The 22,331-nt window shown below is 41.4% G+C and overlaps 1 protein-coding gene across 9 annotated transcripts in view; it reads right to left on the minus strand.

Annotated features, from left to right (window-relative positions):
• The window catches only part of diaph2 (diaphanous-related formin 2), a 472,316-nt gene that overhangs the window by 151,173 nt on the left and 298,812 nt on the right, over positions 1-22,331 (minus strand). For all 9 annotated transcript variants that reach the window (XM_017698456.2, XM_017698459.2, XM_017698458.2 and 6 more), the window contains one exon: positions 8,222-8,348. In XM_017698456.2, the coding sequence (XP_017553945.1) occupies positions 8,222-8,348 (127 nt within the window). The remainder of the gene's footprint in view (positions 1-8,221; positions 8,349-22,331) is intronic.

Genomic DNA, 22,331 nt, shown 5'->3' on the forward strand with positions numbered 1-22,331 from the left:
GTGGTCCTATTGAGGACATCAGGCCGTGAACTTCAGCTTTCGCTGGATTGGTTTGCAGCCAAGTGTGAAGCGGCCGGGATGAGAATCAGTACCTCTAAATCTGAGGTGTGGCAAACCCACAGCATAATATTTTAAGCAAAGACACACAGCCACATGACAAGCAACAGCCTGATACACACTAAACATTATGCATCAAAAATGAATGGACAAATTGTGACAGTATGCAGGATGCTTTCCACTTTGGAAAAGAGAAAGGAGAATGAGAAGATTCTCCACCACATTTTAGGGGCAATAACTTTACCGGCATTTTTATTCACAGCTTTGATCTTGGCTGAGTTGAGCTGGTTCTGGAGATGCAGCTTTACACTAAACAAAGCACAAATCCAATGGGCAGAATGTTTTAAATAGCAATAAAAATCAGATTCTTTATGCCCATCAGAACAGACAAGTGGTGACACTGGGCTACCATCCATTTTGGAAAGTGAATGCAACATAAATAGTTTCATCATTCAGGAGCAGAAATTTTGAGTTCTTCCACATTTCACTTGGATGTTTCTAGCTCAGTCTGAACCCAGTTTGAGCTGCTTTCAGAGATTCTGATCCTTTTATGCTTATGGAAAAACAGATGCTCCATTATCTTGGTGTGACTGTGACTGGTCAGTGAGGTTTTTCTCTCTGGTGAAAGTTTGCAAAAATTGAACAGAGGGCGAAATATGAATGGGAATGCTCAACATGTCCTCTGTTTGCAGAGACGGTCCTGCCCTTCACTAAAAAGGGCCAATCAGCTTTCTAGTTATGCCGTAAGCATATGCCTCGATTTATGAGTTTTTGTCAGATTTGAACAGTAATTTCAAATATGTTTTTGAAACGGTAATTTGCATTCAGGTAACAAATGGTAACAAGCATTCAGGCCTCTGCTCATTCAAAAAGATAGCAGCCTGTTCTCGTATTACTGGAAATAACTGCCTGGGGCATTGCAAATATGGCTACCGAGCGAACAGACTTCTCTATAAGGACTTTGCTGAAACTGTCTCTTCTCAGTCAGCCCACTGGGTGGTCTTGCAAAAAATGCCAGAAAAACTGTAATTTTTACTTAATTTCTATTGAATAGAGTTATGCTGGTATTTAAATTCTACAACCATAGCACTACTCTTGTTTCATTGTAAAGTTCTGCATTTAATCCAAAGGTTTTCATTTTTGAAACGGAGTAGAAAACTGGAAAGTTAGCTTCTTATCTGAATTTTATGCTCCACCTTAAATGAGCCAGTAACTGCTGCACAGTTTCATAGCACTATGTAATGTAACTGCTGCATGGTTTAAGGTGGAATGGAAAATTAGAATAAGAAGCTAACTTCAGCCTCATCAGAAAGTGTTCATGTTCATGCAAATTGCAATTAGCTTGGCACTAACAAATGAATAGAATCCTATATATAGTAATCCATCCATCCATTTATCCATCGTCAACCGTTTATCCGGGTCCGGGTCACGGGGGCAGCACCCTAAGCAAAGAGGCCCAGGCCTCCCTCTCCCCCGCCCACCTCCTCCAGCTCTTCCGCAGGGATACCGAGGCGTTCCCAAGACAGTCGAGAGATATAATCCCTGCAACGTGTCCTGGGTCTTCCTCGTGGTCTCCTCCCCATTGGACATGTCTGGAACACCTCCCTAGGGAAGTGTCCAGAGGCCATCCTTATCAGATGCCTGAACCACCTCAACTGGAGGAGCAGTGGCTCTACTCCGAGCCTCTCCCGAATCGCCGATCTTCTCACACTATCTCTAAGGGAGAGCCCGGTGACCCTGTGGAGAAAGCTCATTACAGCCGCTTGTATCCACGATCTCGTTCTTTCGGTCACTACCCAAAGCTTGTGACCATAGGTGAGAGATGGAACATAGATTGACCGGTAAATTGGCAGCTTCGCCTTCTGGCTCAGCTCTCTCTTCACCGTGATGGACCAGTATAGGGTCTGCATTACTGCAGACGCCACACCAATTTGCCTGTCAACCTCTCGCTCCATCCTTCCTTCACTCGTGAACAAAATCCCAAGATATTTATACTCCTCCACTTGGGGCAAGAAATTACTCCCGACCTTGACAGAGCATTCCACCCTTTTCCAACTGAGAACCATGGTCTCAGATTTAGAGGTGCTGATGGGTGAGGATAAAAAGCTGGTCCAGTATTCCACGACCTGGACGAAACACGCACTGTTCCTCTTGTAGCTCAACTATCGGTTGGACTCTCTTCTCCAGTACCCCTGCATAGACCTTACCGGATAGGCTGAGTAGTAGTTGGAACACACCCTCCGGTCCCCTTTCTTAAAAAGCGGGACCATCACTCCAGTCTGCTATTCCAAGGGGACCACCCCAGATGTCCAAGCGATGTTGCAGAGGCATGTCAGCCAAGACAGCCCTATAACATCCAGGGCCCTCAGGAATTCTGGGCGGATCTCATCCACCCCTGGCGCTCTGCCACAAAGGAGTTTTCCAACCACCTATATTTAATTATATACTATATTCTGTATCTTGTACGATATATCCTGTATTATATACTATATCCTGTATCTTGTGAACAACTTCAAATGGCAAAGCAACATTTTGGGTTCACTACAAAATAGATGTTGGCTAGATGCCCGAATTCATCCCAAAATCTTTCCAACATCCACACTTTCCAATTTCCGACATTGAGTTAAAATCAGAAATGACATTATGTGGCTCTGCTAGATCTCCTTTGTATTTGTACATGGAAGACAATGACTGTTAGACAGAAGAGTACTGTGTTTCAGATTAAGTATCACCACAAAAAGAATGAGATCATTGTTGAAGAATGTCTCCACAGAAACTGTGAAATGACTGATTTTCTTATTGCTCTTCACTGAAACTGTGTGTCAGCAAGTTGCTTTAGTGAACTGTGACAGTCACTGGTGTGACATCTCCTAGATTCCTTCTCTTTAGAAGAAGAAAGAAATTAAATCTGAAGCTGAAGATGGCAACAATGATCAGACACAATGCATATATTCTCCATTACTCCAGCATATACAGTATGTATGGACTGCTTGGACTCCAATACCTCTACCAATATCTAAATACACTGCATTAAAAAGACAGCTTCTTGTGCCTTGCATGTTTCTTGATATAAAGCCAGCACTTTACACAAGAGGCCTTTCCAGCAATCATTATGAAACACAGTTTATGACCTGTGTTCCAGGACTCTACAGCATGGACTACAATCAATGAAGAACTGCACCTGATTCATCCACTTACCAAAAGCCAAAAGGCCTTCTGTACTCTCCTCCCTGCTCCAGTACTCATAAATTAATTATGTATGTGTTTAATAAACAAGACCATGGCTGTTTGCATTACAGAAAAGCCAAAGACAATATGGTGGGCCACACACCTGAACAATTAAATTGATTCATTCTCTTCATGGAGGGCATGCACCCAGCTTGATTGATTTTGTTGTTGTGGTCTCGTTATGAGTAACAACGAGCATTAAACATGAACAAGAATGCAGTGCTGATAAACAGGTTCTGGTAGAGAAAACTCAAGTAAGTGCATTGGCTGAGAGTAGAAAGATAGCAGATGAGTCCCATGGATTCTGCAGGCTACTTAGCTCAGGAAAAACAAAACAAAACAAAACAAAAAAACCCTAACTTGGGTTACTCAAGGTTCTCCCTATCTTCAAAAATAGCCTCTGAAATGTGTTGACCAAGGCAAGGTAGCTGGTTATTTCAGTAAACTCCTGGGTCCAAAGGAACCATGTCCATCTGCAGATGAATGATGATCAATAACATGTAGGAACCGATGAACACCACCACAGTGGGCAAGGATATTTAACAGAGCAGTCTGAAGGATGGAAGAGTACATGAATTAATAAAGAAGAAAGTACAACGCCACTCTGATTTCATGGTCACTCCCCATGTCCCAGCTCCTCCTTGAGACTCAGCACATTCCTGGCCAGGCTCTCTGGATGATCCACACACATTCTAATTAGCACTGACCTTGATGGGGCTGGATGTTAATAGTTGAGAGGGGAGAGGAGAGGTTTTCTAAGCCCAGCTGGGAGAAACTCAGCCTGGGGAAGTGGGCCATGGCCGCCTCTGACCTCTACCTGGGCAACTCCGCGCATCCTCCACAGTCCTTCTGGCACAGAGGTATTAAGAGAAGCAATCATGCGTATCCGAAAGAGGTAACAAGTCAACAAGGGACTTCTACGACATCCCCCAAACTCTATAGCAGCCTGCAATGAGAGCTGGCATACATATATATGTGGATTACACTGTTGAGTTCCATGAAATATTTAGTAAACTGGTGTGTGTATATATATATATATATATATATATATATATATATATATATATATACACATATAAATACAAAGAGGGAAATTCCCAACACATTTAAGGGGAAATATCAGACGGAAATCAAATCTGACAGGAACAAAGTTGATTTATTCCTCAGATCCTTTCATGGATTACATACAATAAAAAAACTACACATGAAAGAAATGGAATCAACTTAACTGAGAGGGGTTAATATGACATCTTACTGAATCACATCAACAAATTCAAGTAAATGCTGAAGTGTGTCTCTTAACACAGCACAATGATTTAGTTATTATTGATTAACAATTAGCTCTCTTTTCAATTTAGACTTGTCATGACAGTTCTAAGACATTAGCATTGCATGAATGTAATGCAGGGCAATTAAAATAAGGCTAACAGTAGGTGAGGTACAGTGTAATGTGATTAAAAGAGAGGTCAGTCTGTAATAAAACAGACAAAACCAAAGCTTGCCTTCCTTGATCTGTCTCGTGTTCTTTCTCTCTGTATCTCTGTCTGTGAAGATTCAGAGGTCAGAGGCTGAGTGATAGCCATTCTGTAGCAGCCAATCAAGTTAGCACTTTTACAGGGAAATCAAGCAGAACTGATTGAAGTTTTCAATCATTTTTATTAAGAGTGCCAGCCCCTGCCTTTGTAGATGTGATTATTCAAAGTGAACATGCACTTCAAACACAATGTAATGCCATGCCACTTTTCCTCTTTCCTTACCCCTGCACCCTAGTTTCCTCTACCAGTCCTTGATGCAACAAGCTGAAATCTGCTAATCTAGCCCTCCAGCTGCAGCGGCTGCTGTGGGCTGTGAGCCAGGCATGCTACCTTGACTGCAGAAGGTCCTTGAGGGGCTTGTAATACAAAGCTTAGCTGAGGTATCTACATTCACAGGGATATGAGGACAATCTGGTTGCATGATCAGGGTATTCAGGCTTTTCACAATGACTTACACATCAGAGAGCAGCTCAGAATGGAGCTGCCGCTGCCAGAGCTCGAGCTTTTTGAGCTGTGAGCTGAGCAGGACGGGACAGGACGGGGTTACCAGTGCACCGCTGCCCCTGTGTTCCGCTGCATTACCCCACAGGGCTGAAGCACTGCTTTGATGGGGAGACAGGGATGAAGTGGAGGAAGTGCCATTCTTAAGGGACAAAAAAAGCACTTTGATTTCTCCTGCAGACAGGCAAGTACAATGTAGGGGGAAAGAAAGACAAAGACAAAGAAAGCTATTTTTGAAGAAGGAAAGTCATAGTTACCTCCAAATAGTGGAAGAGATAGAGGAAGAAATTAATAAAGTAATATAGGAAAATAAACTAAAATAATGATGTGATGGCTACATGTTTTTCAGGGTTAAGGTAAGCTGTACATTATGTTAAACATCCTATAGTGCTCTCAGTAATTTGCTAGACAGAAACATAAATGTCAATAAAAGGTCTGTGGGCCGGAGCCTTATTATTCAATTTGAGCCGCTGTGATGCTGTTCACCTGCATCTTCACATATAAATCTGTAGGACTCACAGAAAGCCTTGTAAGACACATAAACTGGTAATAGTATGCAATTTTTATGCAGTTACATGTACTTATGTATGATGTTGATGAATCTGTACTATTGACAAATGATCTTTTTTCGAAGAAAATACTGTAATTTAGACATTCACATTGTTCTCTTTTTGGGTTTAAGTGCAATCTACTGGCATCTAATCAGCATTTTCACTGCTTTTTACTGTTGCTCATATTTTGCCTTATTGAGCTTTTACTATTTAGATCCAAAGGAGAGAGAAGAAAAGTGCCTACTGAACATCAGTTCATATACTCATAGAGGAAGATGCAGTAAGTAGTTCTGATGCAATTCCACAGAGGTTTTTGTTTTACTTGATTTGAAAAGCTTTGGTATTTTTTATTATTTGGAAATCTTTTATTTTTATTTGAGACTCTTTAAAATGAGTTCCAAATTTGACAAATAGCATTAATTTGTAAAACTGACATTCATCACAGTATGTGTTGGGACTAACCTATACTAAACTATTCGTCTATAGTCTTATGTTGACAGTCTCAGTTTTATCTTTAAATATAAATATTCTCATTAGCACTGTTTCTATACCTTGTAGTAGGTTTTTCATAATGGACTGAATCAAGCAACTGCTTATCTGTCACACTTAATTAAATGATGACCATGTACAAAGAATTGATTGTGCCTGAAATTACTCTCTTCATAGCATTCACACTTTGAGCATACTCCCATCCATCGGCCCACTTCAACAGTGATTGGCTCCTTCAGCAGAGCACATAATTGGTTAAATTAGATTAGGTGACCAATTAGGTAACTAACAAACTAAATAACCCTCAAGGGGTTCAACCAAACAATTCATTGGGTGGAATTAGGAAGACATTAGTTTATTGACAGGAGAAATTACAGCATACCCAGGATACAGGCCTACTGTCACTAGATAACCAAAGAGACATGGACTTTGTAAGACAAATGCAAAACAGACTGCTGTTTTTCTTGTCCTACATTTTAATGGCTGAGGTAATTAAATGGAATTGAAGGGGGGAAAACAGCTTTTTCCTTGAACCTAGTAAATCCCAGTGAATTTGTGATGCAGCAGTGAAGCTTTTCATGATGGGAAACTATTTCGCTATGCGAAAGACATGCTGTAACACTAAATGTAGTCATCATCCACACTAAGCTGCCTTCCCATTTGGACTGTTAACCTTTCCTGTCGGCCATACTGAAATGCATGTGGCTCCCCTGTGCTTCATTAAGTTTCTCTCATCGACCCAAGAAACGATTTTTTACCATTCTTATAGAATAGGCTCATTCACAAGAGTTACAGCACAGAAGATTTATACATAACTTAGGATTAAAAGGGGCTATCTGGCTATTAATAAGTTTTATTTCAATCAATACAACAGCTCTAATTACAGTCTCCACACACGGTTGGATCTAATCTCTTGAGTTAGTCTATATAACATACGTTCATCAAAATTTAGGGTTAAAATGCCGTATGGGTCCTAATTAAAAAAAAACAAAAACAACAATAAAGGATTAAAGGCTCTGTTAAATGGCTATCAAAAAATCATGCCCCATTAAATGTGTATGGATGAAATATAAGAAAATATCAAAAGGTTCCTTAAACCAGAACATCAGCATTTGTCAGAAATGTGTATTTTTAGATTAGAGCAATAGTGCGGAGTTTCAGTTCTGGAGAACAGATTCGTTTTCCACGGTCTACCACACTTGATTCAAATCATCAGCAGATTTTCAAGTCCTTTATGAGCTGAATCAGGTGTGTTGGAGTAAACAAAATTGTCTGCTCCCATAGCACTCCAGGACTAGACTGTTCCAACACAAAGCAAACACAAGGCAAGCCCAATAATCAACCAACTAATGATGTTTTCAACACTTCTTATACAATTTAAAAGGGATTATATTCTATTAGATAAGACACCAGCCAGAAAGAAGTACGCCAACCAGATGCACTGCAGAAAATACAGCTATATTTTAATACTGAGATGCGTTTGCATGATGAAATGCTTTTTTATTAATCTATAAGTGGGTGTTGAAGATTTAAATAATTCCATCAAAAAAGGAAGCATTTATTTGTAAAAGTAATCATGGTGCTTAGGTTATAAACACTAGTGTTTATTGTATGCTACAGTCAAGCTTTCCCTGATTTGTTCTCCATTAGTAAAACGGCACATTGAAACCCATATTTAAAAAGTGCTACAGAAAAGAGTAATTAATCTCACTTAATGTACCCACACAGCTCTGTTGCGGACAAGCAGGCTGCAAGTCTACTGGTCTACTGTGCTGCTTTATCTTACATCTTTGAACATAACCATGCTTCACTCACAGTGATGATAAAGCCCTTTTTTTCAATGTGGGAGAAGTGTCTTACCCTTGCTGGCATTCTCCACATGTTCAAGCTCATCAGGGAACTTGAGGATTTCCGGATACTTTTCCTCACACTTCTCAGCCAAAAAATGTAGAAGAGTACACTGGTCAACTGATTTTGTGTCCCGTAGCTATGAAAAAGAGAGAAACAAAAAAAAAAGGTCATTCATAGGTTAAAGTTTAACATTTTAATATAATGCATAAAATGACATCATATTGGACTTCAGTAGCATAAAACCACTGATAATGAATTAATTCATTACATACTGATTTCCTTAACCCAAAATTCATATTGTTTGTGTGGCAAAACATATCAGTACACAGTACAGTACCAACTGTAACAACACAGTGATGTAGTAGTCCAGTCTAGTCTAGACACTTTTGGACTTGTCTTGTGCTCAAGATAAAAGAAAATGCAAAGATGCTGTTAAATTTGGTGTTTTGGGTACAATTCGCTCATACTGGCCACTGGATATTCAACATGGCACCTTATGGCAAATAACTCTCTGAGGATGTGAGAAATAGAATTGTTGCTCTCCACAAAGATGGCCTAGGCTATAAGACTGCTAACACCCTGCAACTGAGCTCTAGCACAATCGCCAAAGTCATACAGCAGTTTTCCAGGACAGGTTCCACTCAGAACAGGCCTCGCCAGGGTCAACCAAAGAAGTTGAGTCCACATGTTCAGCATCATATCCAGAGGTTGGCTTCAGAAAATAGATGCATAAGCGCTGCCAGCATTGCTACAGAGGTTGAAGAAGAGGCAGGTCAGCCTGTCAGTGCTCAGATGCTCACACTATGCATAAACTCAGTCCGCAGTTTCAGAGGACAGTAAATCTATACTGCTATACAAGCTGTACACACACTGAAGGGTGTACTCACTTTTGTCAGATACTGTGTGTGTGTGTGTTTTATATATATATACACAGGGTGGGCCATTTATATGGATACACCCAAATAAAATGGGAATGGTTGGTGATAACTTCCTGTTTGTGGCACATTAGTATATGGAAGGGGAAAACATTTCAAGATGGGTGGTGACTATGGCAGCCATTTTGAAGTCGGCCATTTTGGATCCAACTTTAGTTTTTTTTACGACAACCACGTGGCCCACGACAACGTCACGTTCCCTGAGTTTTTCCAGCAAGATGGTGCACCACCACATTGTGGGTATCCGGTCCGAGCATTCCTAGATTAACAGTTTCCTGGAAAGTGGATTGGTTGTCGTGGGCCAGTTGAATGGCCCCCAAGGTCTCCCGATCTGACCCCCTTAGAGTTTTATCTTTGGGGTCATCTGAAGGCAATTGTCTATGCTGTGAAGATACGAGATGTGCAGCACCTGAAACTACAGATACTGGAAGCCTGTGCTAGCATTTCTTCTGCGGTATTACTATCAGTGTGTGAAGAGTGGGAGAAGAGGGTTGCAATATAAAAAGTATAAAAAAAAACTGCAATATAAAAGATGAAAAATGTATAAAACATCTTAAAGGCTCCAAAGGCTCAAATTTCTGGTATTTTTTGGTAGATGGTGTACGAAAACGTGTAACACTTTGTAATTTGATGCTAACACAACACTGGAAACTGCCTTGACACACTAGTGGAAATTACCATTCTTGCTCCGGTGTTCATTTAGTGAGCAAACATTCAAAGGTCAAAACATTTTGCATTAATCACCACTAAAATGTAATATTTTCATTATTCTATGACCAGAAATGAGACGTTTACGAAATGGCTGCAATATACAATTGATGTATTAAATTTCTTGTCCTCCTTTAGCAGTCCATCATTGCTCATCAACAACAGCATAATCTAAACAAACTATTACATCTTAGTAGAAGAACTGTTTATTGCAAATATTAGTAATTCTAATTGAATTAACTAGACTAACTGAAAATTCGTGTATGTTACAGTTTATAGTGTCACCATTTTGTAAAAGCATTAAGCCACTTTAGCCACTGCATTACAGTGATTTCTCCAAAGAGCTCACCTTTGAAATAATCCACCAAATAATAAAAAAAGACAAACAAATATGGACTGGAAGCAGTTAAAAAGTTAAAGCTGGGTCTCGAAAAAACTAGATTTTTTTTTGTGTCTTGATCTTGATTCAGTCTTAAACTCATGTGGTCTTGGCAGAGTCCTGACTCAGTCTCAAACTAGTCATAGTCATGGACTTGACAAAGGTAACACTGATTACTGCTGTACTGTAATATAAATAATAATACAATTTTCAGTTGAATATTGAATTTTTAAGAAGCATGTATTTAAAAGTTTGGCTTTGTTTGGACACTAAAGAAGATATGAGTTTTAACCATATCAATTAGTTGATAAGTGGAAATTTAAAAAATATTTTATTCATATATGTATGTAATAGCCGAAACTCTGTTGAAAGTATACTGTAATTCTTTGCGCTGTTAAACAAATATGATAATGAAGTATTCCAACTATGCTTCTGCATTCAATATAGTGTCAAATGGCTTGTGTGTGCCTGTGCATGTGTGTTGTGTGTGTGTATGTATGCATACTTGCTTTTGGGTGAGTGGGTGTGAAAGCAAGCAGAGGCTTTGAAAGGGCCATGCATTAAATGGTTCAACACAAAAGCATCTAATGCATACTTGTCTTTCATTATGCAGACAATACTTGTTTTCAGCTGTGATTAATGACTTTTGATTTTTGCAGGAAATGCAAATTTGGAACTCTGTTCTGAATTAGCTCCACTTATTCTTCAATTCAATATTCTACCCTCTAGAAAGATACTGGAAAAATGTTTTCAATTCCCAATCTTTCATAGATAGCACAGTCCATGTTTTTGACATATTCAGTGTCCTAAAGTGCAAATGTCATATAAAACCAATAAAAGTCAGAATATTGACCAGAGGGGGTCTTTAACGAGCAGTTTATACAGTGTGTTACCAAGTGCTTGAAAACCTTGAGGCAAAGTGATTCACCACATCTTTTCCCAGAATAATTAAAGAGCCAAATCTGCAATATGGCATGTTTCACATTAGCTGCCAAATGTGAGGTCTGTTGATGTGCATTAGAAACCAGTGAAGCATCTCTCATATTGTGTGTGACCTTTCAATGAGAGGTCCGGGATGAGGATCAGAGGCGACCCAAATCCTCCAACTTGAGCTACTGGCTCATTTGAGGGATTCTTATTCTGTTTATTTCTGGTTCTCTATGCTCTCTGCTCCATTTTATACTTCATTTCCATTTTCTCAGCTGACTGACAAGGCTCGATATCATACTGACTTCTATTGAACTCATTCCTCTTGTGCCTGATGGAAGGGTTTTATTAGGTGAGTGACACCAAAAAAGGCTTACTGAATTCATTATATTCATCTTTTTTGACCATATCTACCAAAACCCCTAAGCAGACATACTGTGTCATTCAAAAATGTAGAATCATTTGCCATTTTACCAAATTTATGCTTTATATTCAATACTAACCCGCTGTGGTGACCCCTAAAGGGAGCAGCCGAAAGAAGAAGAATATGCACTGCAGTATATCATTTTATACACATTTGCGACCAAATTGTATTTCTGAAAACAGTAATTCCAAATTTTTGAATGGTCATACATATTGTTTATGAATGGAGTAAATTTAGGGCACGACTACAGTTGATTGTTTTGCACAGATTTGACATGATATAAATATTTACTAAGGGTGGGTGAAGCATACCCACTGTGCAACATCTGTTCAGTTGGATCTGAGTAACACATCATACATTTAAGTAACCGCACAGCACTTTATGGTGGTTGCACAGGGAACTGATAAATAGGTATGTCTACTGACTGGAGCAAAGCAAAGTGGGGTTTATTTTCACATCCTAATATAATGTGTATGTTACTGTATGAGATCAAGGTGCCAGGTATGCAATGAAATATGATTAGTATACAGCTCTCCATTTCACAGTATGCTTTTGTTTGATGCACTATACTGCCAAAAGTATTCACTCATCTGCCGTCAGACACATATGAACTTGAGTGACATCCCATTCTTAATCCATAGGGTTTAATATGATGCCCGCCAACCCTTCGAAGCTATAACACCTTCATCTCTTCTGGGAGGCTTTCCACAAGGTTTAGTAGTGTGTTTATGGGAATTTTCTTTCAGAAGGGCATTTGTGAGGTCAGACACTGATGCAGACGAGAAGGCCTGGCACACAACCGCTCTAATTCACCCCAAAGGTGTTCTATCGAGTTGAGGTCAGGACTCTGTGCAGGCCAGTCAAGTTCCTCCACACCAAACTCGCTCATCCATGTCTTTATGGACCATGCTTTGTGCACTGGTGCACGGTCAGGTTGGAACAGGAAGGGGCCATCCCCAAACTGTTCCCACAAAGAGCATGAAATTGTCCAAAATCTCTTGGTCTGCTGAATCATTAAGAGTTCCTTTCACTGGAACTAAGGGGCTGAACTCCCAAATCATAATGGGTTTAATAACCCCCTCCACTAAACTTTACACTTGGCACAATGTAGTCAAACAAGTACCGTTTTCCTGCCAACTGCCAAACCCAGACTCTTCCATAGGATTGCCAGATGGAGAAGCATGTTTAGTCACACAGAACACGTCTCCACCGCTCTAGAGTCCAGTGTCGGTGCTTTTCACCACTGCATTCGACTCTTTGCATTGCACTTGGTCATGTAAGGCTTGGATGCAGCTGCTCAGCCATGGAAACCCAACTCCATGAAGCTCTCTACAAACTGTTCTTGAGCTAATCTGAAGGCCACATGAAGTTTGGAGGTCTGTAGCGATTGACTCTGCCGAAAGTTGTTGACCTCTGCGCACTATGCGCATCAGCATCCACTGACCCCGCTCTGTCATTTTACATGGCCTACCACTTCGTGGCCAAGTTGCTGTCATTCCCAATTGCTTCCACTTTGTTATAATACCACTGACAGTTGACTGTGGAATATTTAGTAGAGAGGAAATTTCACGACTGGACTTGCATAGGTGGCATCCCATTACGGTACCATGCTGGAATTCACTGAGCTCCTGTTAGCGACCCATTCTTTCACAAATGTTTGTAGAAGCAGTCTGTAGGCCTAGGTGCTTGCTTTTAAGCACCTATGGCCATGGAAGTGACTGGAACAGCTGAATTCAATAACTTGGATTGTTAAATGAATACTTTTGGCAATATAGTATAGTTTGTCAAACCAAGTTTCCCAACATCTCACAACAGTTTGGAAAGTAATAGCAAAATCTGGGGTTAAACAGGATAGGGAGGCCATGAAAGTGTGAACTTAATGTATTGTAATAATACTAACAATAAGAGTTGACCTAAATGAGTGGGAGAAAAAAAACACACTGCCTTTGAAAATAAGATTTGTTGAGGATAATTTGGTTTGACCCTCCCATCGACCCACCACCGATGGGAGGGGCAGTAGTAGGGGTGCGGTGCATTGTGGATCGGGCAGTGTCCGAAGGCGTGGGCCTTGGCGTTCTGATCCTCGGTTGCTGAAACTGGCTTTTGGAACTTGGAACGTTACCTCACTGGTGGGAAAGGAGCCTGAGTTGGTGTGCGAGGTTGAGAGATACCGGCTAGATATAGTCGGGCTCACCTCAACACACAGCTTGGGCTCTGGGTCCAATCTCCTTGAGAGGGGCTGGACTTTTTTCTTTTCTGGAGTTGCCCATGGTGAGAGGTGGCGGGCAGGTGTGGGCTTTCTCATAGCCCCCCAACTCGGCGCCTGTATGTTGGGGTTTTCCCCGGTGGACGAGAGGGTAGCTTCCCTATGCCTTCGGGTTGGGGAACGGGTCCTGACTGTTGTCTGTGCTCCGAACAGCAGTTCAGAATACCCAGCCTTCCTAGAGTCCTTGGGAGGGGTGCTTGAAAGTGCTCCTCCTGGAGACTCGATTGTCCTACTGGGGGATTTCAACGCTCACATGGGCAACGACAGTAAGACCTGGAGGGGTGTGATTGGGAGGAATGGCCTCTCTGATCTGAACCCGAGTGGTGTTCAGTTTTTGGACTTCTGTGCAAACCACATTTTGTCCATAACGAACACCATGTTTGAACACAAGGATGTCCATAAGTGCACATGGCACCAGGACACCCTAGGCCGCAGTTCAATGATTGACTTTATAGTCGTGTCATCGGACTTGCGGCCATGTGTATTGGAAACTCGGGTAAAGAGAGGAGCTGAGCTGTCAACTGATCACCACCTGGTGATGAGCTGGATCAGGTGGTGGGGGAAGATGCCGGTCAGACCAGGCAAACCCAAATGTATAGTGAGGGTTTGCTGGGAACGTCTAGCAGAAGAACCTGTCAGATTGATCTTACATTTACGGCATTTGGCTGACGCTCTTATCCAGAGCGACTTACAATGTGATCATTTTACACAGGGGGGGGCCAAGGTGGTGTTAGGAGTCTTGCCCAAGGAGTCTTATTGGTATAGTGTAGGGTGCTTACCCAGGTGGGGATTGAACCCCAGTCTACAGCGTAGAAGGCAGAGGTGTTACCCACTACACTGACCAACCACCATCTTCAACTCACATCTCCGTCAGAACTTTGACCAGATATCGGGGGAGGTGAGGGACATTGACTCAGAATGGGCCATGGCTCCAATGGCTCCTCCATTGTTGAAGCGGCTGACTGTAGCTGTGGTCGCAAGGTAGTTGGTGCCTGCCGGGGCGGTAATCCCAGGTGAGAGATGCCGTCAAGCTGAAGAAGGAGTCCTACTGGGCATGGTTGGCCTGTAGGACACCAGAGGCAGCTGGCAGGTATCGACAGGCCAAGCGATCTGCGGCTTCAGTAGTTGCCAAGGCAAAAACCCGGGTGTGGGAAGAGTTTGGTGAGGCCTTGGAAAGTGACTTTAAGTCGGCTCCGAAAAGATTCTGGCAAACCGTCAGGCGACTCAGAAGGGGAAAGCAGTGTGCCACTAGCACTGTATATAGTGGAGATGGTGTGCTGCTGACTTTGACTGAAGACATCATTGGGCGGTGGAAGGAATACTTTAGGGACCTTCTCAATCCCACCAACACGTTCTCCAGTGAGGAGGCAGAGTCTGGGGACACGGGAATAGGCTTGTCCATTACTGAGGCCGAAGTCGCTAAGGTAGTTAAAAAGCTCCTTGGCGGCAGGGCTCCAGGAGTGGATGAGATCCGTCCCGAGTTCCTCAAGGCCCTGGATGTTGTGGGGCTGTCTTGGCTGACACGCCTTTTCAACATTGCGTGGACATCGGGGGTGGTGCCACTGGATTGGCAGACTGGGGTGGTGGTGCCTCTTTTTAAAAAGGGGGACCGGAGGGTGTGTTCCAACTACAGGGGAATCACACTCCTCAGCCTCCCTGGTAAGGTCTATGCAGGGGTACTGGAGAAGAGAGTCCGGCTTATAGTCGAACCTCGGATTCAGGAGGAGCAGTGCGGGTTCCGCCCTGGTCGTGGAACACTGGACCAGCTCTTTACCCTCTCCAGGATTCTGGAGGGTTCATGGGAGTTTGCCCAACCAGTCCACATGTGTTTTGTGGATTTGGAGAAAGCATTCGACTGTGTCCCCCGGGGTATTCTGTGGTAGGTACTTCGGGAGTATGGGGTACATGGCTCTTTGCTACGAGCCATTCAGGCCCTGTACAAACAAAGCAGGAGTTTGGTTCGCATGGCCGGCAGTAAGTCAGACTTTTTCCCAGTGAGAGTTGGACTCCGTCAGGGCTGCCCTTTGTCACCGATTCTATTCATAATTTTTATGGATAGAATTTCTAGGCGCAGTCATGGGATGGAGGGTGTCCGGTTTGCTGACCTCAGGGTCACATCGCTGCTGTTTGCAGATGATGTGGTCCTATTGGGGACATCAGGCCGTGAACTTCAGCTTTCACTGGATCGGTTTGCAGCTGAGTGTGAAGCAGCCGGGATGAGGATCAGTACCTCCAAATCCGAGGCCATGGTTCTAAGGTGGGAAAGGGTGGAGAGCCCTCTCTGGGTCGGGGATGAGCTCTTGCCTCAAGTGGAGGAGTTTAAGTATCTCGGGGTCTTGTTCACGAGTGATGGTACAAGGGAGCGGGAGATTGACAGGCGGATTGGTGCTGGGTCAGCAGTGATGCGGGCTCTTTACCTGTCTGTTGTGGTAAAGAAAGAGCTGAGCCATAAGGCAAGGCTCTCGATTTACTGGTCGATCTACGTTCCCACCCTCACCTATGGTCATGAGCTTTGGGTGATGACCGAAAGAACGAGATCGCGAATACAAGCGGCCGAAATGAGTTTCCTCCGCAGGGTGGAAAGAAGTTCGGTCATCCGGGAGGGACTCGGAGTGGAGCCGCTGCTTCTTCACGTCGAGAGGAGCCAGTTGAGGTGGTTCGGGCATCTTGTTAGGATGCCTCCTGGACGCTTCCCTTGGGAGGTGTCACAGGCAAGTCCACCGGGGAGGAGACCCTGGGGAAGACGCAGGACACGCTGGCGTGACTATATCGCCCAGCTGGCCTGGGAGCGCCTCGGAATCCCTCCCAGGGAGCTAGTGGAAGTGGCTGGGGAAAGGGAGGTCTGGGCCTCATTGCTCAGGATGCTGCCCCCGCGACCCGAACCCCGGAGAAGCGGAAGATGATGGATGGATGGATGGATGGAATTTGGTTTGAGAAAATCATTTTCATCTATGACTCAGAGGTACAGGTATAACATAAAAAACAAAACAGCTGTACTTCACTGATTTCATATATGGAAGCAGACTTCTTTTTCTGACAGAAATCTGTAGAAAAAACTGCTTTCAAAAACCTCAAGGACAGCACGGCTCACACAGGACTTCTCTTTCTCCTCTCCCTCCTTCTCTCCTTCCCTCCCTGCCTCTGTTTCATCTCCTCCATTTGGAGGGCTGTGGCTGCAGGCCTGCATTAAGAAGTGCACTGGGGCTGGGTGACCTCCTCACTCTCACGAGCTCAAACAGATTGTTTGCTGTCAGGCCACAGCTCCAGGAAGGCTGCTTTGAGGAGAAGATGGCAGTTGAGTCCCTCAGCAGGGCAGGTGAAGGCAGAGTGAATTCTCCAGCTGTACTGCACAGCAGATGTGATATTAACCTTTTCACAAACCAGTGGCAAGCACTACACATCCTGGTTTTCTTCCTCACTGGACAAAATGTCTTTCATTTAGTTCTCACATTTTAGGGGTAACAAAAAATGCTGTGTCTCTGGTCATTTTAACAACTTGTCATAACATACCATTTGAAAGATAAAATGATTATTTTCCTATAATCCTTGGTTGAAACATAATGACTTTTGTCCACCTCAAAAACAGAAATAAATGCTACAAAACAATACAACATCATGTTTTACCTCAACCTCCCAAACACCCCATTATTTTCGAATGAAAAGCTTAGCTAAATCATAGTCCCTCTGTGATACCCTGTTGGAAACATCCAGGTATAGAAGAGAAATGTGTTACGATTTCCAACTGACATTGGCACTTATTCATTATTCACGCATTAACATAAGAATGACCCCCTCTGATGTACAAACTACTCTATGTCTAATTCATGAAACTTTCCTACAACATAAAAACAAGCAGAGATCTGAGTGAAAACAATGAATCAGCAGTTAAATCAAATGCCAGTCTATCAGTATTTCATTTACATGAAGCATGTCTTAATTAATGCAAATGTTTAATAGTGAGACCAATAAAATGACTTGTGAGCCAATGACTGTGCTCATAGGTGGAGACTGAGGTTGGGCAGTGAGTGCAGTGCTCCAGCTGACCAAACTAAGGTGTTAAAAATGTGACAAGTGGAAAAAATAACGTGAAATAAACAAAATGTTAACGGTACAATGAAATGATTGTGTTGTTTGATTATTTTTCCTCAAATCGAATATTTAAATGCAGTAATAAGTCTTCTGTATTCACAGGAACACAGAAGAGTTGCAGCATTTTATAGCAATGTCCATGTAAAATAAGTACATTCATTTTGGTAATCTATTGCCATGTACACAATTTATTAGTATTACATTTTCTATTTTTATTCTTATTTTTAGTATTATAGATGACATTAACAATAATTTTGGTTAGTTAACTGCAAATCAAGAATTTTTGTTCAGTTTATTAGTATGCTCAAATTTACACACACTCCTACCAGTCACGTGTTTGCTTGTATAGACATGCCAAAGATGAAAAAGATGTATAAAAAAAACTGTAAAAGTTTTATGTGATCAGATTCGCTTGAATGCAGCTTTGATGTCTAAGGGCCTTTGCTTTAGAAGTTCCACATATTTATTAGTAGCAGCAAATGTACTGTGAATAAAGAACTCATATTCCCTTGATGTCACTTTTATGTTTTAGGTCATGATGAACAAACATTTTTAACATGAGGTAAAATGCAAAGCCATCATGCAATTTTTTTATATTATTACTCTAAGTGTGCATTACAAGTTAACATTAAATACTCATAACAATCAGAGTTGTATGACCTACATATCTGTTCTCAGCTACCAAACCAAGTTTCCCATTTCTTAAGACAACTTTTTACATAATGGTTCATAGTGGAGCACTAAACATAGCCAACACTGGCCACTGAATCCGGTATTTATACTGCTATACTGAATCCACTTCCTCCCTGGCTGGTGCATATGAATAGAGTTGTGTAAACTGCAACAGAAAGTGGTGACGAGATAAGCCTTCTTCTCAACAGCTGATGGGCATCTCTGCCCTTCTCCATGCCATTTACCATGTCCCCACATCTTAATGATCCAGGATTACTTCAAATGATATGCATGCACAAAGATTCATCCATCATGCTGATATGCAAACAAAGGCAATATATTAATCCAAGTTCATTGTGACACATAATTACCTTTTCAAAGGGGTCTTGAAGATCAATAAAGCTTTTAGCCCAGAGAGGCCTTTGTATCCTTTTCAAAGTGAGAAAGCCTCCCTGAGATTATAAAGCAATTGTTCCAGGTAGGATGAATGGCTACAAGCTCTGACTGGAGGAGCTGGGATTGATTAATCCATTAAGGAAGCATAATTCAGCTGTTACTTTACAGCCTGTTCTGCGGTATTTATCTATTTATCAGTGAGGGTGATTGCACACTTTCCCAAAAGTCTGATCGCCTGCACCAGAGGAACCCCAGCAAAACGGTCTGGCAAATAATCTGTGAATTATTATCGGGATTTCCTGTGGAGTGTTTTCATTTGAAAATGCCACTGTGTTCCAGCATCCATTATATAAATCACTTCCAATTTTTTCCCCCAGAGATTGTCTATAAAGTAGAGCAGGCAAAGAATCATGTCTCAACTGCTGCCTCTATAAAAAAATAAATAAAAAAACTAAAAAGAAAAAAAAAAACATACAAAAGAATAATCAAACCTTAAACACTAGATGATTTTCTTCAAGTGACTCTTTCTTCTGGACAGCTGGCTGGCTAAAATCAATATTGCTACACAGAAATATTGTAGGAAGAAACAAGAAGACATGCAGCAAAAACTGTGAAGGCTTTGTAATTCTCCCTCTGCTACAGTACACAGCTCATAAAGCCTTTCTATGCTTCGCCCATATCTTTTTTCTGGGAAATTTTGTGTTGCACATTATTCATGCTTTCTGGCTAGCTGCACTACCACTTGCGGGAGTCAATACAGGGAAGAATTTCAACTCAGCACCTCTGCAAATTATCTACAGTTTGATATCTACCAATGCTGACTCCTTTACGTGAAGTGAAAAACATGTACAATGGTTAATTTGGAAGCAAACACAAGTACCGCAGAGCAGACATCAAAACGAGGCCAGCCGAAAAAGCATCCGAAAAAGCTAATGCCGTTTTCTTCATTTAAACAGAATTAAGTTCTGCACCCGCTCAGCCACAGGATGTTTACCAATCAGCCAGCTCAGGGCGGAGCAGCGGTGGAGCAGGCAGGAAGATAATGCACTTTAAAGGCTTTGCCAGCCGCCACTGACGACCTCACCACTTTTACTGCATGCCTGCCCCCTCCGATTTCCACAGCTATCAAAGGAAACATAGGCTTTATGTAGCCAATAGGTTTAAAGACGCGAGAGCTTCACGAAATTTACGGAAGTAAAAAAACAAAAAAAAAAAAACAAAACAGGAATTACACTGTTCCTGTGCAAAACATTTTCAAGTTATGAACAATCACAAAATGGGGTTGGACTTGGTTTCAGCACTAACCATCCCTTTAAGCCTGGTCAATCTCTTTTTCTTTCCTGTTTCCATGAAGGAAAAGAAAACAAAGCAAGATTATTTGTATAACAATTCCAGGGTATAGAAATCCATGTAATGTTGTAAGCATTTTGAAAAAAGAGATTGTTATGTTAGGAAAGTGAAGGATCTTCTGCTGAAACACATCAGATTTCATCTCTAACACATAAAGACAAAGGTATTTTAGAGTCTTAAATCTCTTTGCGCTGCATCAACAATTGTGCTTTATGGATAGCCTGTTGTTGCATGGGTGCTTGAGGAATAATCAAAAGACAATGTAGAGGCTCATCAGCAACCTCTCTGAAGAAATTAATTCTGAAATCATATTAGTTATTTATAGCTCAGGTCATTAAAGTGTTTGAACATCCACTGACTGGCCAGAACTCAGGGAATAAAGGATGAAGAAGAAAAAAAGCTGTTTTGCACCTTGAAGCCATGTGGAATCGGATAGTGCTTCAGTGATGCTGAAATATTTAAGTAGCAGTTATTACTGCCAGACTTCCACAGCTAATCACTCTGGTCTAATGGTCACTGAAGTGAATTCCAAATGACAGTGAATATGTAACGATCATGGCACAACTTGTGCCTGCGATAACTGACATGAACATGCAAGGGACATAATATGGCTCTCATTTCTGCCCGGTACATGTAATGGTAATGTGTGTTTTACAGCAGTACACATGACCTCCCCTTCTTCTTCTAGCCCCAAGGATTACCAGTGTTACCAGTGGTTCTATACAGCACCAAAAAGGGGTTTTTCTATTGTTTCAAGCTTGGCATCATAACAATGGAAGGACCCTTTTTGGTGTGATATAGAAACATTTTCAAAAAGGTTCTTTATAAAACAATACACAGCGCATTCTACAACAATCTGAAGAAAGATTTCACCATGAAAACATGCATTTTAACAAGAAATGGTTCTATACTCACAGTTCTAAATAGAACCATTCCCTTTAGCAAAGAACTCTGGAAGAACCATCTATGTTTAAAGTTCAGTTTTCATTGTGGATGTCGTCTTTCTTTTTTGTGAGAAGATAAAAACATCCAGAGGCTAGTGACGTATATTAAGGTTATGAGACACTATTTCGGAAAGAAGATAAAACTTTTGATAGATATACCACACGCCTCCTGGATTTTCAGTGAAAAGATTTTATAGTGACTAAAAAAAGGAAACAATATTTCACTTGGTGGCAGTTCTAACACTCACTGTATCCTGGTGAGTTAAGAGTTTGCAGAAAATGAGGGAAAGGAAGTTTATATCACGTGCGGGCATTTGTAACACTCAATGCATCCTATATGAGTTATAACTGTTTTTTTTAATGCCATTGCCTGAATTGTAATGCACATCATTCGAGTGGCATGGTGTGAGAAAATGCAATTTATCAGCTCGGATTTCATTAAAAAGTTGAAAGGTTACATTAAAAGTTATAAATTGTTTTGCCTTCTTCTTTAAAGTTACTATTTTGGAGATTCATGTTTTTGGACAGCGATGCAATGGACTAGTAGTAGCATATTTAAACCCCTCAAAACTAAAAATACAGTGGTGTTCTTCAACATTTCATATACTGTGCTGCATTAAATTCAATCTAACAGGACCAATTAAGTGCTCTATTTAATGAAAGATGCAATTGCAAAGAATTTGAGCATGGGTAATAATCATGATATGCTCATAAAGGCATGTCGCTTATCAAAATATTAAAATGTATCATTAAATTGATATAATATGATATATTTTCCACTTTTAGCATCTTCGGAAATTTTTATCTGTAATATTAGAAAAGTCAAAGACCATGAGGAAAAAAGTTCTAATGGGGTGCGATTTTCCTTATAATGCCCTGCATGCATCTCTCTGCCACTGAAGAAAAAAAAATGCTCTAGACCAAACCCAAACCGCTCTGAAAAACTTTCAAAAAAGCTGTGGAATTCCCCTTTTAAGAGATCTTCAGAAGATGAGAATTACCCAAGTAAGGTGCCAATAACTCATTCAA

The sequence above is a fragment of the Pygocentrus nattereri genome, chromosome 8 (genome assembly GCF_015220715.1).
Source record: "Pygocentrus nattereri isolate fPygNat1 chromosome 8, fPygNat1.pri, whole genome shotgun sequence".
In the NCBI taxonomy this organism is placed as follows: domain Eukaryota; kingdom Metazoa; phylum Chordata; class Actinopteri; order Characiformes; family Serrasalmidae; genus Pygocentrus; species Pygocentrus nattereri.